Here is a 17,410-nt window from a genome sequence, read left to right as displayed (position 1 = left end):
TAGACAGTCTCATTTCAAAAAAGAGAAATAGAAAAGAAAAAAGGAGTGACAGGTCTCTATAAGTCTAAGACTTTAAGGCTCGAGAATAATTTGTTTTGTTTTACTCTCCAGGCTTACTGGAGTGGTGTCTCACCTCTGGACACCCTGGGGTGGAGGCTCTATCCTCATGGATTTGAGTGTCTCATTCTTTGTGGCAGGTCTGTGCTCCAATCCCACACCTATGGCTCCCTGAGTGTGCAATTGCATGCCTGGCGGTTCTACTGGTCTGGGATTGCATAGGTGGCCCCGCCTTCATAGCTCCACTGGGCATTGCCCTACTGTGGGCGCTATGTGATGACCTCTTCCCTGGCCCTCTACCTGGGCCCTGTGACTCTCTGAGTTCTTGAAATCTAGGTGAAGGCAGCCATCCCCCTACAGTTTTGCTGAGAGTAGTGCATGAGCCCTGGAGTCTGCTAGAGCTACACCTAGGGTGGTGGAGATGCTTGGCAATGGAGTATGGGGAGCTGATATGGTTTGGGTGTGTCACCACCCAAATCTTATCTTGAATTATAATCTTCATAATCCCCATGTGTTGAGGGAGGGACCTGGTGAGAGGTAATTGGATCATTGGCGTGGTTTCCTATGCTGTTCATATGATAGTGAATGAGTTCTCATGAGATCCAATGGTTTTATAAGGCAGTTTTCCCTGCTCTTACACCCTCTCTCTTGCCTGTCACCATGTAAGACATAACTCTTTCTCTTCTGCCATGATTGTAAGTTTCCTGAGGCCTACCCAGCCATGCGGAACTGTGAGTCAATTAAACCTCTTTTCTTTATAAATTACCTAGTCTCTTTATAGCAGTGTGAAAATGGGCTAATACAGGAGCAAACACTGCAGTGTGAGGTGGCAATGTAAAGTCTGCAATGAGGTGGCAATGTGAAGTCTGCAGTGTGAGGTGGCATGGGACAATTGTAGCCCCTCCTTTGAAATCTTTCTGCCCCACCCCAGGCTTCTGTACTCTGAACCTATGATGGGAAAGGCAGCTTGGAAGATCTCTAAATGGCTTTGGAGTCATTCTTCCATTGTCTTGGACTATAAATTCTGGCTTCTGTTTAGGTGGCTGACTAATATCCCCACTGTCTTAATGCATAGCACCTAGTTTCTGTTGAGATGGCTAGTCCATAGTAATCTCCTTATCAAATTTGGCCACAACCTTTGTATTCTCTCCTGAGAAGGCTTTCTCATCTTTCACAATATGGATAGGCTGAGAATTTTCCAAATTTTGAAGTTCTGCTTCCCTTTTGATCAATAATTCCATTTTAAAGATTTTAAAGTCATTTCTCATTTTGAATTTTACTATGAGCAGTCAAGAATAACTAAGGTGCTCCTTCAACTTTGCTTGGATATTTCCTCAGTCAAATATTCGATTTCACTGCTTTCATGTTCTGCCTTCCACAAAACTCTAGGACACAAACAACTCAGCCAAGTTCTTTGACATTTTATAACAAGGATAGCTTTTCCTCCATTGCCCAATAACGTGTTCCTCATTTCCATCTGAAAACCCATCAGATTGGGCCTTTACCATCCATATTTTTGCAAATATTCTGCTCATGACCACTTAGGTATTCAGTAAGAAGACAGTAGCTTTCTCTACAGCTCTCCTCTCCGCAGCCCTCACCAGAATTGCCTTTAACTGTCCATTCACAGCAATGTAGGCTTTTCCTAGCATGTACCTGAAAACTCTTCCAGTCTCTACTTATTACCTGGTTCCAAAGCTGCTTCCACATTGAGTATTTGTTACAGCAGTACCCAGATCCTAGTACCAATATTCTGTCTTAGTCCATTAGGGCTGCTACAACAAAATACCATAGACCAGATGTCTTATAAACAACAGTAAAATTTATTTTCCACAGTTCTGGAGGCTGGGAAGTTCAAAATCTGGTGCCAGCAGATTTTGTGTCTGGTGAAGGCCTGCTTCCTCACAGATGTCTGTGTTCTCACTGTGTTGTTACATGGCAGAAGAGTGGGCAGGCTAGCTCTCTGGGATGTCTTTTATAAGGGCACTAATCCAAATCATGGGTTTAGGGTAGAGCCCCATGACCTAAATAACCTCCCAAAGGCCCCACCTCCTAATACCATCATCTTTGAAGTTAGGATTTCAATATATGACTTTGGCAGGGGGACAGAAGAGTTCAGTTTATAGCAAACCCATAGATAGCACTACTTTGTCCTTCCGTAATCAATGTGCATCAATGAAACATGAATTAGAAGAGACCCAGGCAACTCCACTACACTGGGATTATTCCCAGTATAAGGTATCATCTCTCCACACCTTCTCATCTACTCCCTATCTGAGTTCTGAAGTTCTCCACTACAAGAAGGAGGCTTTGGTTTGACTTGATATACTTCTCTGGGAAACATAGGTTTAGCACAAAAGAGTGATGCTCATTCTAGAGCACCTGCAAATGACTATAGTTTTCTTTGGAAGTTGCCAGGAATCGTCTGCCTTTGGGTATGTGGCTGTGAGCACTGCCAGGCAAAATACCACATGACCTAGATGAGGCATATGCCATCCTTTGAAGCATTAGGACATTATATAGGAAATATATTAACTAAAATGGAATAAAATTTTCTAAATAACACCTTATGTTTATCCAACAGGTGGTTCATTATAATTGAGGGCATTATACAGAGGAATTTGGTGGGGAGAAGAGCTGGAGAAATTCTCGGTTTCTTTAACAGAATACTCTAGCTATAAACTTATAATTTTAAAAATATAGGCATTATATTAAAGAAAAGGGGAACATAAATTATTTTGTTTTATTAAACTTAAGTCCAAAGGTCTGGATTGTGGCAGAAGCAGAATAGGATCAGGGGACCTAAAATGTTCAGCCTCAAAGGTCTTCTTAGAGAACAACTGTATTCCACTACTAGCACTTTTGGTCCTTGTAGCCCAATTTCTGTTTATCCCAAATGTTCTTCCCTTTTCTGCCTCCCTTCACAGTGGACCTTGCCAGGAGCTTTGAAATGCCTGTGAGTGTTAAACACTTACCCGTTGAGTGCCCAACCTTAACATGCCCCTAATAAAATGTACTTAGATTAACCGTTTTCATTATCAAAGTTTCCTTATTACCCAACAAACACAGGGGCTTTAAAGAAAACATTAACTAAATTGCAAGTGACACATTTTAAGATCTTTGATGTGACTTCAGAGAATGCACTATAGGAACACAATGCAATGGGAGAGAAACTTGGGAGGGAAGACATTAGCCTTTATGAAATCTGCAAGTATTGCCAAATCAAAATAAAATTTACAGGAAAGCAGGATCATAAGTATAATCTAAAATCTTAGAGCCTGTGGTTACGATTTTAAATACTAATATAATGCAAAACTTTTACCTGTTTAGATTTTTATTTAATCAGTTCATATTTAGATTTATATTTTTACTGTTCTCCTTCTTAATAATTCACTATTCACAAAGATGATGATGTTAGTCTAACTTTAATGTCATGAGCACTTTGAGTAGTAGTGCGGAGTTTTTGTTGAGTAGTAGTGTGCTTTTTTGAGTAGTAGTGATAGGTTTTTGATGAGGAAGCCTGCTAGCAGCATACAAATAAGCAAGTATCAGCCTAGAGAAGCAGAAAAGGCATTTGGGTTTCAAAGTCACGAGGCCTAGGCTTTAGTCTAATACAGTTGATAATATAATTTGCCCAAACAGGACATTTTTGGGCGTGTCAGATACTAAATTGGAAGAGGACATTATGACAACAGTGTAAAGCAGGACTTTCCAGGGCAAACCAGGATGTATGTCATCTCACTTAGTCCTCTCTGTGTCCTTGCCATGACTAGTATCTCTAGAGGTAAATGAACAGAATAATGACAAATAGCCAAACACCTGAATCTTATCCCAACAGCACCTCCTACATAATTCTCCATTATCCCAAATGGAAATTAAAAATATATACAGTGACAATTCCAGGCCAAGAAATGCTTTATTTCTAGCTTGGACTTGGCTTCCAACTCCAGTGCAGAATCTTATCCTTGCTGATCTGGACTGCATCTCATGAAGCCATGAGGACTTGTGCCTAGTTACTAGCTGGAAGGCTTAGAACCAAAGCTGGTCCAGACAGCCTCCTTTTTCCTTATTTCCTGGGTCCAGACCTTTACCATGGCACTCTGCCCTGTCATTTGATGGGGGAATTTAAAGCAAGACCAAGGGAAGGAAAGAGAGTTTCTAAGACCTAGAAGTTGGATAGTTTAATTTACCCATCCCAAAACAGCTTAGGCTCAGACAGCTTCTCTCCAAGATTGGTGCCAAACTGAAATTACCAGCTGTGTAGACAAAAGAGAATTTTAAAAGAAACTGAATCCCGAGAGAAAAACAAATAGACTTCTGGCATTGTGGCCCAATAAATTGGTAGGATTGTTGTGACTTTTCAAGTTTACATGTAAAATGGGCCCAGCGCAGTGCCAGGCAAATATAGGTACCAAGTAAAAGTAACTATAATCATGTTTTTTTTAATCTGGACTTTACTTGGTCATCCTTTAAATGGTGTTTGACAGAATCCTAGTTCTTGTCTCACTTTACTTAATTTCCCTGGGAAATTTCATGTGTCCTTTTGGCTTTAACTAATATCTCTATTTTGATGACCTCCATATCTGCCTGTTCCCAGAGCTTTCCATCTGATATCTCAGCATATGAAAAGCACCTTATGTCTATGATTGTGTTCCTTCCCTGCCCCACCACATACCTGTCCTGTGTTCCTAATTCCACTGAATGACATCCCACCCTCCAGTTTCCCAAAGCCAAGACCTGGGACTCGTCTTTCACTCTCAAGTTCCTCCACGGGTACCCACATGCCACATCCTGTCAATGCTGTCCCTCGGGAGTATCTGGAATATATTCACTTTTCTTCATTTCCACCTGACACCACTGTTAACACTTGCATGAATTTCTGAAATAGCTTCCTGGCTCATTTCCCTCATTGACCCCCAACAGTTCATTCTGCTCTTTGCAGCTCTGGTGATCTCTCCAAACCCCACATCTGATCACTTGTTTCTTCCCTTCATATGGCTCCTTAATGCCTTCTGGACTAAGTCCACACTGCTTAAGGTAGCTTACCAGGTCCTTCATGATTTCATCTTTGTTTGGCTTTCTACACTCACTGCCCAACTTCCCCTTACTTTCCATGATTCAGTTATACTGATGTTCTTTGGTTCTCTAAAGCACATGTGCTTTCTGTTCTGCAGAGGCTTTTTTGTTCACATGCTGTTCTCCACCTGGGAAACTCCCCAGCCCTTCACTGCCTGCTTCTACCATCTTTCAGGCCTCTCCTTACACATCACTTCTTTCCAAAAATCTGCCTCGACACTCCAGGTCTCAGTTTCTTAGGTGTACCCTATAACTCCACCCCTTTCTTAGCATTTCTCACTCTGGCTGGAGATTTACTTTTTAACTTGTCCATGTCCCCTACTGGAGTGGAAGTTCCTGGAGGTCAGGGATTCTATCCTATTCATTGTGGTATTTCCAGTGCCTAGAGTAGTCTTGCACACACGGATGGTATTCAGTAAATATCAGTTGAATGAATAAGGCGTTCTTTCATTTCATATGTAATAAATCATGGAAACAGCCTTATGATTGATACACAGCAGGTATTACCATCCTCACTTTAAAATGAGGACTCAGAGCCTTGAGATGTCTGAGGGCCTCGACTGGGACAGCTGGCAGATGCGGGAACAGAGCTTCATCACCCCTGTGGGCTATCTCAGGGTTGTCTGTAATCTAAGTACAATGTCTGTTGATTTTGGAATGAAGGCTTTTTGGGTAATTGTTTGCTTTTTCAATTACTTATAAAATAGTTTCCATCCTTACTCATTGATAGTAAGGTATTTTAGAAAACAAGCTAAATAGCAGCAATAGTGGCCTCGTAAGTTGAAAATTTACCCTGAAAAATCTACAGAGTAGCAAACAGAGTATTAAAAGGAGTTGACTGTGTCTATTTTTATAACTGTCACTTACGGATTATTCAGTAAAACTGCAATTCACTTTTATGATTTTTTTTTCATGTTTCTCTGTCACAAGGGCAAACTCTTGCTCCATAATAACATTCCAGAGTACGGCAATAGCAAAAGTCAACATTTTGAATCCTTTACAAACTCTTAGACTTTTTTTTTTTTAGTTTAACATGTTACAAAACAAAATTTCTTCTTTTTTCACAGCAGTTTGGGAAGTACATACTACTTACTAGCTCATTAGCATGAAGCTGTCAAGTTATTTTTCTTAAAGTTCTTTATATCTACAAACTGTTGATGTTTTTATTTATTTATTTTTAATGCTAGGTTGTAATGAAAATAATTAGAAAACTTTAGATTCCAGTAATTTTGAAGTCTTCTTGGTTTGGACAGGACTGAGCTAAAGTTTGTACATATTTTTTTTAAATTTATTGAAAAATGGTTTCTAATGATAGTGTTAACAAGATTATATTGGGGACTGGACTCAGTGGCTCACACTTGTAATCCTAGCACTTTGGGAGGCCAAGGCGGGTGGATCACCTGAGATCAGGAGTTCAAGACCAGCCTGGCCAACATGTAGAAATCCCGTCTCCACTAAAATACAAAAATTAGCTGGGCATGGTGGCAGGCACTGTAATCCCAGCTACTCAGGAGGCCGAGGCAGGAGAATTGCTTGAACCTGGGAGGCGGAGGGTGCAGTGAGCCCACATCGCATCACTGCACTCTAGCCTGGGCAATAGAGCAAGATTCTGTCTCAAAAAAAAAAAAAAAAAAAAAAAAAGAAGAGAAAGAAAGAAAAAAAAAGAAAGAAAAGAAAGATTATATTGGGAATATACATGTGTGAGTATGTGTGTGCATATATATACATATTTAAAGGATAAAGGATTCTGCTGCCACAGATCACTAAATCAGATGATCTCTAGCAATTTCCTGTTTGTTTGTTTTTTGCCCATAGTGCTTATCTCTTTGAACAGTAATTTTCCACTTACTATTTTTCTCCCCTTTTGGACCATAATTTCCTTTAAGGCAGAGGCTCCTGTTACTCATCTTTGAATCTTGGGTCTGTCAGAGTACCTAGAATTTAATAAACTCTCATTAAGAGCCAGTTGAAGGAATACATGACTAAGCAGTCATTTACATCCGAAAGATCCGTAGGAGAATTCTTATCAGCACATATGATTGGTAACAATAACTTTGTACTTTTCAAAAACAATTACTAATCTATCTTGCTTTCCATTATCTCACCAAAGCCTATTACCATGTCTGGCAGAAAATAGGCACTTAATAAATTTCTTAAATGTTTACTGACTTCAATTTTAAGTTTTATTAACTATGTTGACTTTTCTGTAATGAAGATGATTCTAAAAAGCTTTTTACTATACTTCATAGTGAATGAAACAGTGAGATAGGAATATTGCAAAATATCCCCTGCATTGGTCAGTCTTAGTGTCATTCATTTTAAAAATTCTATTCTCTAAATATTGACAGTTATATATAAATTTATGTAATTATTTACTTCTAATAAAGAATTTCATCTGGGGAAAAACATACTTTGCTCCACTCTTTGCCACAAGTGCAAAGTCTAAGACAGTCAAACAGCTTTCCTAGTATGGCCTTAGGAAATCAGTGTATGACTAGTGTGAATCTAGAGGGAGCGTACTGCATTCTGACCAAAATCTCCACCCTGTTACTATGGCCATCACTAACTTCACAGTATTGCAGTACTTCCTGCTAATTTAATTCCCAAGGCAACTTGTGAAGGAAAATTTTTACAAAGCTGTTGTCACACAAAGGTAGTGTTTCAGTTACCGAGCCCATGTCCTTGGAGTTGCCCAGGCTCCAATAATACTAATAATTACTGTACTTACCATGTGCCATACTCTGTGGGAGCCGCCTTCCACGAATTATCTCTGGTAATCCTGGTAACAACCCTTTGACATCAATATTATTATTTTCTCCATTTTTTTACATATGAGATAAATGAGACTTAAAATAATGCACCTGATATCATCAGCAAATGAGCCGAAGAGGACAGATTCAAAGCTGACTGTGTTTGACTCTAGAGCTCCAGTCTTTAGCCAGACCTTTTCTTGCTGGTTAATTTGACTGGAAAAAAAAAAACAAAACAAAACCTCAAATACTGCTGATTGATCTAAAGTACTATCATTTCTGTCAGTGTTAGGGAACTTTTAATTTTATAATTTGATTTTGTGGGAAATTTATAGCATCTTAAATACTCACGTGCAAAGTGATATGTCTTAGATAACATTTTACAATGGCAGAGCTTAAGCCAGTGCTCATTCATTCATCCTTAAGTTTTGATTTATTTATGATTCATCAAAACTCTGTTTTGTTCGGCCACCCACATTCTAGGAGCTCAGTACCTATTTGATAAATGAATGAATTGTTGAGGTTGACAGTTACCCAGGACTGGCATTAGGAACACAGAGCTGAAGAGCACGTTTTTACCCTCAAGAAGCTTACAGTCTAACGAGGGAAACTTGCACAAATTCTACTATCACTAGGTACCTGGTTGAATGCCTTAGGAGATGATCAGGGATATTCAGAAGGATATGTCAGGCTTAGCAATGGCATCACTTGAGAGTATCAAGGTGTTTAGGGAACTACAAGATGTTTGGTGCCGCTGGGAATAAGAGTGAAGAGGGCTCCATTTGGATGCCTCATATACCAGGTGAGAGACCTTAGATTTTATTCCACCAGGAGGAGAACTACCATAGGATTTAAAACAGAAGTGATATGGTCAAACCTACATCTTTGGAAGATCCCTGGGGTGTTTGTATGGTGCACTCACAATTTGACTAATTGAGATTTGTAGGATGATGCCTAAGAGATGATGATGACCCAGACTGGGGTCACTGTAATAGAGTTGGTAAGAAGGAAAATGATTTAAAAAGTAATTGGAAGAAGTCTAGGGATCAAGATAAAGATTTGAAAATTATTAGCTTATAGGTGGTCCTCAATTCCCTGAAAATGACTGGGATCTCAGAGGAGAGTCTGGAGAGTTGGAAATGACAAAGACTAATATTCAAGGGGGCAGGAAGAGGGAGAGTTGTTCACACATGACAATAGGAAGAAATGGCCATAGAGTGTGTGGTTTCTCTTAAGCCAAGGAGTAGATGTTTTAAGAAAGAAAAATTCTTGTGGTGTGAAGCAGTAGAGACGACAGATGCACATTAATTTCTTGAGATTTCTAGATGACTAAATAGGCGGATGTTGAATGATAGCTAAAGGAGAACCTAGAAACAAGGGAGGGATTTGGTTTTTGTTTTTTTAAAAAAGATAGACCATAGCAGCTTAGCTTCATAGACTGAAACAATAAAAAACATTGAAGGCACAAAGAAAGACACAGGTCCTCTAACTCCCTGCCCAATGCCCTTTATTCAAATTCTCAGCACCTGTATTTCTAAGTTTTATGTTCGAGTCTTCGGGGATACATCAGAGTAGCCCCCCTTGTCGAATAAATGTGCTTACATTTCCTACCATACCAGAAACTCTTCTCAAACTTTAATTAATTTCCACAAGGTGAGATTACTTTAATGAAAAACCAACCAAGGAAAGGAGTATCATGTGCAATATACTTTCAAATGTGTTTTGTTTGTTTCCTATCCAGCTTAAAAAAACAAGCCATTAGTCCTAACACAACTTTCATATTCTACCCCAATATCAAAGAGGCTTAAAATCTCCTGGTAAGATGATGGACACACAGTTAATTTTTTATGAACAAACACAGTGTTTTGGACCATTTCTGATTTTAACTCTGAAATCAAAAGATTCTTTCTGAGGCCATTGTCTCATTCTCCATTACAGTCAGGTGGGAGCCCATCTTACCTCCTGATACTAAATTCTAGACTTCTCAAGGGCAGGAGACAATCATCTGTATATCTCTTTGGCCTTCATACACTCAGGAGTACTTGCCAAAAATAAACATTTAATGCACATTTATTCGAATAATCGATAAATCCAATACTTCAATAACTGTCATATTTTGATAGAATGGGTTTCTATATCTCATTTGCATTTTCAAACTTTACTTTTACTGTCTAGCTTAAAAAAAAGTCATTGACCCTAATACAGCCCTCATTTTCTACCCCAATATCTAAGAGGCTTTATATGTCCTAGTGTTATGCCACTATTTTAATGCCAGTATTTTTTACTTCATATTTTTATCTGTTTGTTAGTTAGTTTTTATGATTTCAAAAGATGAATAGCAATTTTCCATATGTAATTTAAAAAACCCCACAGTTGATTATTTTATGCTATCTTTTGTCCTCAATCATGACAGAGTAGAAGATGGGACGTAGCACCAAGGATGATATCATACCTCCATCCTTTATGCTGCATTCTATCTTCTGTCTACATAGGATGTCATACTAGAGGGCATACCTGCGATGTATACATATTATCTTTTCCAGCATGCATTCAGTTGTGTTGGAATAATTTAGGTACACCTTTATAAACCCTGAGCCTCACAAGAACCATGTACCACGTATTGTTTCCTTACTACCTTTTGGGATACGTGGCACATAATAGGCACTCATTGAAAGTTTCCTAATGAATGAAGTACAAAGATAAAACAAGTTATAGACTGATTCTTTAGACTTGTCAAGGTAATAAATAGACTTTTGCTCAATCAAATTCAAATGGTGGCAGGTAGTGGGGCCAGAGGGATTGGTATGAAAAACATAAGCTTTCAGAACTCCCGTGTTTATTTTTAGAATGTCGACCGCTTGAGTGTTTTTAACTCTGTGGTATCTGAACTACCTTCTCTAACTGCAGGTTGGGCTCAGATCTGTGATAGAACAGTTTCCTGGGAAGCTTGACTTTGTCCTTGTGGATGGGGGCTGTGTCCTAAGCCATGGCCACAAGCAGTTGATGTGTTTGGCTAGATCTGTTCTCAGTAAGGCGAAGATCTTGCTGCTTGATGAACCCAGTGCTCATTTGGATCCAGTGTGAGTTTCAGAAGTTCTGTTACTTAATAGCACAATAGGAACAGAATCATTATGCCTGCTTCATGGTAACACATATTTCTATTAGGCTATCATGTCTGTGAGTGGGGGCCTCCCCCAGGAAATGAAATAATTGCCCAGTGGAAATGAGCATAAATGCTTATTTCCTTATCTAAGAGTCTTGTGTTTTCTTCTGAAGATAGTTTTTAGTTTCATACAAAGTCTTCCCCCTTGTCAATACATGATGAAACTTTTAAATACATGGGCATAATCTGATCCTTATGATTTGCCTTTGTATCCCATTTACACCATAAGCATGTTTATAGCCCCAAATAAAGAAGTACTGGTGAATCTACATAATGAAAAATACACTCATTTATAAAAGTTTCTTCGAAATATTTGTCCTGTTTATTTGTGGATACTTAGAATCTACCCCATGGTTGAAAAGCTGATTGTGGCTAACTCTATATCAACATTATGTGAAAAGAACTTAAAGAAAGAAGTAATTTAAAGAGATAAATTAATAGAACAATAGACATAATTACTATTAGTAATAGTAAATACAGATAATTACTGTTCTGTGATATTATGTATAGTATTTTCTTTCTTTTCTAGAACGTACCAGATAATTAGAAGAACTCTAAAACAAGCATTTGCTGACTGCACAGTAATCCTCTGTGAACACAGGATAGAAGCAATGCTGGAATGCCAACAATTTTTGGTGAGTCTTTATAACTTTACTTAAGATCTTGTTTCCCTTGTAATGCTTGATAACAATCTCAGGTGTGATAGTTCCTGCAAACTGTAACAATGTACAAGTTCTTTTCAAAAATATGTGTCATACAGCCATCCAGCTTTACTCAAAATAGCCGCACAAGTTTTTCACTTTGATCTGAGCCATGTGGTGAGGTTGAAATACAGTAAATCTAAAATGGCAGCATATTACTAAGTTATATTTATAAATAGGATATATATAATTTTTGAGCCCTTTATTTGGGGACCAAGCCATACAAAATACTCCACTGTTTAAGATTTTTAAAAAGGTCCTTATGATTCTTTCAATAACTAAATCTCCCATGGATGTGGTCTGGGACAGGCCTAGTTGTCTTGCAGTCTAATTTATGGTATTAATGACAAAGTTGAGAGGCACATTTCATTTTTCTAGCCATGATTTGGGTTCAGGTAGTACCTTTCTCAACCACCTTCTCACTGTTCTTAAAAAACTGTCACAGGGCCAGGCACAGTGGCTTACATCTGTAATCACAACACTTTGGGAGGCTGAGGTAGGAGGATTACTTGAGGCCAGGAATTCAAGATCAGTCCAGGCAACATAGTGAGGCCCCATCTGTCTTTATTAAAACAAAATAAAACTGTCACAGATTCTTTCAAGTGATGTTTACAAATTCTCTATGGTTTAGTCACAAGGAAGTTCTGAGGATGATGTATCACGTCATTTCTGTTCAGGCTTTTGAGCCTCCTGGAAGTAAATGGTTTCCTTGCTGAAGGCTTGTTATTACCATGATTATCACTAAGCTTGAAGTAACAAATTAGGGGGACAGACTCACAACCTCTTGCCCTGCCATGGACAAGTTCAAGAATCTAAGTAAAGTCCTCTATTGTCTGATCTTGGATTTGCTCAACTTGAACAAGCCAAGGAGGTGTATTAAACTCAGGGACATCCTGACTAGTCTGGAATTCTTAAGCTTCAGATCACTGTTGAAGAAGTTCAACTCTTTTTTTTTTTTTTTTTTTTTTTTTTGAGACGGAGTCTTGCTCTGTCGCCCATGCTGCAGTGCAGTGGCCGGATCTCAGCTCACTGCAAGCTCCGCCTCCCGGGTTCCCGCCATTCTCCTGCCTCAGCCTCCCGAGTAGCTGGGACCACAGGCGCCGCCACCTCGCCCGGCTAATTTTTTGTGTTTTTAGTAGAGACGGGGTTTCGCCGTGTTAGCCAGGATGTTCTCGATCTCCTGACCTTGTGATCCGCCCGTCTCGGCCTCCCAAAGTGCTGGGATTACAGGCTTGAGCCACCGCGCCCGGCCTGAAGAAGTTCAACTCTTTATGGTGCTGTAGACTTACACTCATTTTTTAGGTAATATATAAGGGACCTAATATTTTGTTTTCAAAGCACCTTCAGTTCCACTAAACCTCCCTGAAGAATCTTCCAGCTGCTGAATAGAAAATCACAGCTAATTTCACAGATGGTAGAACCTCCTTAGAGCAAAAGGACACAGCAGTTAAATGTGATATACCTGATTGTTCAAAATGCAAGGCTCTGGACATTGCATTCTTTGACTTTTATTTTCCTTTAAGCCTGTGCCAGTTTCTGTCCCTGCTGTAGTCTGACCTGCCTTCTGTCCCAGATCTCACTAACAGCCATTTCCCTAGGTCATAGAAGAGAACAAAGTGCGGCAGTATGATTCCATCCAGAAACTGCTGAATGAGAGGAGCCTCTTCCGGCAAGCCATCAGCCCCTCCGACAGGGTGAAGCTCTTTCCCCACCGGAACTCAAGCAAGTGCAAGACTCAGCCCCAAATTGCTGCTCTGAAAGAGGAGACAGAAGAAGAGGTGCAAGATACAAGGCTTTAGAGAGCAGCCTAAATGTTGACATGAGACATTTGCTCATGGAATTGGAGCTCGTGGGACAGTCACCTCATGGAATTGGAGCTTGTAGAACAGTCACCTCTGCCTCAGAAAACAAGGATGAATTACGTTTTTTAAAAAAAGAAACATTTTGGTAAGAGGAATTGAGGACACTGATATGGGTCTGGATAAATAGCTTCCTGGCAATGGTCAAATTGTGTGAAAGGTACTTCAAATCCTTGAAGATTTACCACTTGTGTTTTGCAAGCCAGATTTTCCTGAAAACCCTTGCCATGTGTTAGTAATTGGAAAGACAGCTATAAATGTCAATCAGCCTAGTTGATCAACTTATTGTCTAGTGAAACTCATTAATTTGTAGTGTTGGAGAAGAACTGAAATCATACTTCTTAGGGTTATGATTAAATAATGATAACTGGAAACTTAGGTGGTTTATATAAGCTTGTATTCCTTTTTCTTTCTTCTCCTCATGATGTTTAGAAACACAACTATATTGTTTGCTAAGCATTCCAACTATCTCATTTCCAAGCAAGTATTAGAATACTGCAGGAACCACAAGACTGCACATCAAAATATGGCCCATCCAACATCTAGTGAGCAGTCAGGAAAGAGAACTTCCAGATCCTGGAAATCAGGGTTAGTATTGTCCAGGTCTACCAACAATCTCGATATTTCAGATAATCACAATACTTTCCTTACCTGGGAAAAGGGCTGTTACACTCTTACACAGGGGACAGGATGGTTCCCTTGATGAAGAAGTTAATATGCCTTTTCCCAAACTCCAGAAAGTGACAAGCTCACAGACCTCTGAACTAGAGGTTGACTGGAAAAGTATGTTAGTGCAAATTGCCACAGGAAAGCCCTTCTTCCCACAGAAGCTCCAAGTAGAGGATGTGTAAGTAGATAGGCCATGGGCACTGTGGGTAGATACACATGAATTCCAAGCATTTAGATATATAGGGTGATGGTGGTATGTTTTCAGGCTAGATGTATGTACTTCATGCTGCCTACACTAAGAGAGAATGAGACACACCCTGAAGAAGCACCAATCATGAATTAGTTTTATATGCTTCTGTTTTATAATTTTGTGAAGCAAAATTTTTTCTCTACGAAATATTTATTTTAATAATGTTTCAAACATATGTAACAATGCTGTATTTTAAAAGAATAATTATGAATTATATTTGTATAAAATAATTTTTATATTTGAAATGTTGACTTTTTATGGCACTAGCTATTTTTATGATATATTATGTTAAAACTGGGACAGGGGAGAACCTAGGGTGATATTAACCAGGGGCCATGAATCACCTTTAGGTCTGGAGGGAAGCCTTGGGGCTGATGCAGTTGTTTCCCACAGCTGTGTGATTCCCAGCCAGCACACAGGTTCCCTCTTAGATGCAGTTCTGAAGAAGATGGTACCACCAGTCTGACTGTTCCCATGAAGGGTACACTGCCTTCCTAACTCCAACCTGACTCTTAAGAAGATTGCATTATATTTATTACTGTAAGAAAATATCACTTGTCAATAAAATCCGTACATTTGTGTGAAACTTCGTTGTTTTCAGATGCGTTCACTTGTCATGTTTCATGAGTCTCTTACTCCAATCTCTAAGCTTCATGGAACATGAAACATGAATCTGTCTTTTAGATATAGCCTCTTTTGAGAATCTCACATGAATTAGAACACACATTTTTAGTTATCTTTTTAAACTATGGTAAAATATACATAACATAAAAATTTCCATTTTAACCATCTTAACATTCAGTTCAGTGTCATTATGTACATTCACATGGTTGTGCAAATGTCACCACCATCCTTCCACAGAACTTTTTTTTCTTGCAAAACTGAAACTCTTTACCCGTTAGTCAATATCCCCCCATTTATCTTTCCTCTAATGCCTGGCAACCACCATTTTTCTTTCTGTCTCTGATTTTGACTACTGGAAGGACCTCATAGGAGTGGGATCATACAGTATTTGTATTTTTGTGCTTATTTCATCTAGCATAATGTCTTCAAGCCTCAACCATGTTGCAACATGGGTCAATTTTCTTCCTTCTTAAGGTTGAATAATATTCATTATACAGTGGTCCCTCCTTATCCTTAGGGGATATGTTCCAAGACCCCCAATGGATGCCTGAAATCACCAATAGCACTGAACCTGATTACTGTGTTTTTTCCTATACATACATACATATGTATAACGTTTAATTTATAAATTAAGCACAGTAAGAGATCAACAACAGTAATCATAAAATAGAACAATTATAACAATATATTATGACACGAGTGATACAAATGTGGTCTCTCTCTTTCTCAAAATATCTTATTGTACTGTGCCACAGGTAACTGAAACCACAGAAAGCAAAACCTTGGATGGGGGGACCACTCTATAAATATGTACCACATTTTTCCTCACCCATTCATCCATCACTGGCTACTTGGTTTGCTTCCACCTTTTGGATATAGTGAATAATGTTTCTATAAACATGGGTGTACAAATATTTCTTCATGTCCCTGCTTTCATGACTTAGGATATGTTTGAAGTTATTTTTATTTTAAAATGGAGGCTTATAGAACACAAAAGATTTATATTCTGCAAGTGTCCATCTATTTCTTTTAAAGTTTTTTCAAAGAGTGTTAGCTATCTCATAGCTCTTGATAACTTAAAAAACTTCATCAAGGAAAATACTATTTCTGTGTTGGCACCTGCATGGATTTTCTTTGTCCAAATCCCTCTTTTAAATTGATGAGGCTTCTTTAGTTCCTTTTTTGCTTCCTTGTTGAGCTTCTTCATGAAATGTGCAGTTGCTAGCATGTGGTGGACGAACTGCAGATCCCTACTGAATGCCAGGCCCTCCGGCCCTGTGTTCTCTTTCTTGGAGAGGTTTGTTTTCACACGTAACCCCAAGAGGGCAGTCTCAGAGCATGTTCTAGTTTAGTTCTTTTTTAAAAATTACTGAACTTTATGTTTTTTAGGGCAGTTTTAGGTTCCCATCAAAAGTGAACAAAAAGTATGGAGAGTTTACATATAACTCCTCCATACATGATAGCCTCCCCCACTCCACATCCCACACTAAAGTGGTACATTTGTTACAACTGTGAAAGAAAATAGAATTTCAAGACCCCAAGCTCACTATGCCAAAGGGAAAGTTAAGCTTCAGAGCTGAATTACTCAATATTCCCTTCCTTTTGTTCCCTAACAGTAGCTGTAACTTCACAATCCTGTGTGATAGCCTCATCCATACACCAGGTTTCCACAATGATAGAAGGCTACGTATCTCCTGAAATGGCCTCCCTCACAATTGCTCCCAAGAAAAATCCTTGTGAGCCCCTATCTTTTAGGATGCATATCGCTCCTATAAAATATCCCTAAAACTGAGTTATGCTGAATTTCACCCCGACAATGTCAATTACCAGCTTGTCTTCATAGGCACAGGACAAGGGCAAGACTAGAAATCATCCCGCTGTCTACCCTGCAATGAACGCATAATTGACTTTTCCTCTACTCCCTATTTTTACCTATAAAATTTGGATTTACTGAACACTCACCAGAGCCTCACCTGAATGGAACCATTTGCCTCACTGCCTACCCTCCCTCCTCTTCCTTCTCCATGTTTGCACTTTACTCTTTAAATATTAAAGTTCCCAAACCCTCTTTGGAAAAGCACAGGTCGCAGATGCTCCTCTGGCTTGTGTTCTTCCTGGGTGCATCTGCAAACTTTGGCTAAACAACTCTCTATCGATTGAGACACCTGCCTCAGTCACTTTTTTCTTAACGCAACCAATGAACCTACATTGACACATTATTAGTGCCCAAACACAATAGTTTACATTAGGGTTCATTATTG

General features: G+C 39.1%; 2 protein-coding genes across 2 annotated transcripts in view; both read left to right on the top strand.

Moving 5' to 3' along the window:
- The window catches only part of CFTR (CF transmembrane conductance regulator), a 180,832-nt gene extending 165,721 nt beyond the window's left edge, over window positions 1-15,111 (top strand). The window contains exons 25-27 of the mRNA XM_050785105.1: window positions 10,791-10,963; window positions 11,576-11,681; window positions 13,346-15,111. Of these exons, the coding sequence (XP_050641062.1) occupies window positions 10,791-10,963; window positions 11,576-11,681; window positions 13,346-13,546 (480 nt within the window). The 3' untranslated portion in view covers window positions 13,547-15,111. The remainder of the gene's footprint in view (window positions 1-10,790; window positions 10,964-11,575; window positions 11,682-13,345) is intronic.
- Window positions 1-17,410, top strand: part of LSM8 (LSM8 homolog, U6 small nuclear RNA associated) — a 765,242-nt gene that overhangs the window by 232,079 nt on the left and 515,753 nt on the right. The gene's annotated exons all lie outside the window — the stretch shown is intronic.

This window comes from Macaca thibetana, chromosome 3, assembly GCF_024542745.1.
Source record: "Macaca thibetana thibetana isolate TM-01 chromosome 3, ASM2454274v1, whole genome shotgun sequence".
In the NCBI taxonomy this organism is placed as follows: Eukaryota; Metazoa; Chordata; class Mammalia; order Primates; family Cercopithecidae; genus Macaca; species Macaca thibetana.
Note: the sequence above shows the minus strand (reverse complement) of the source record. Positions and strands in the feature narration are given on the sequence as shown.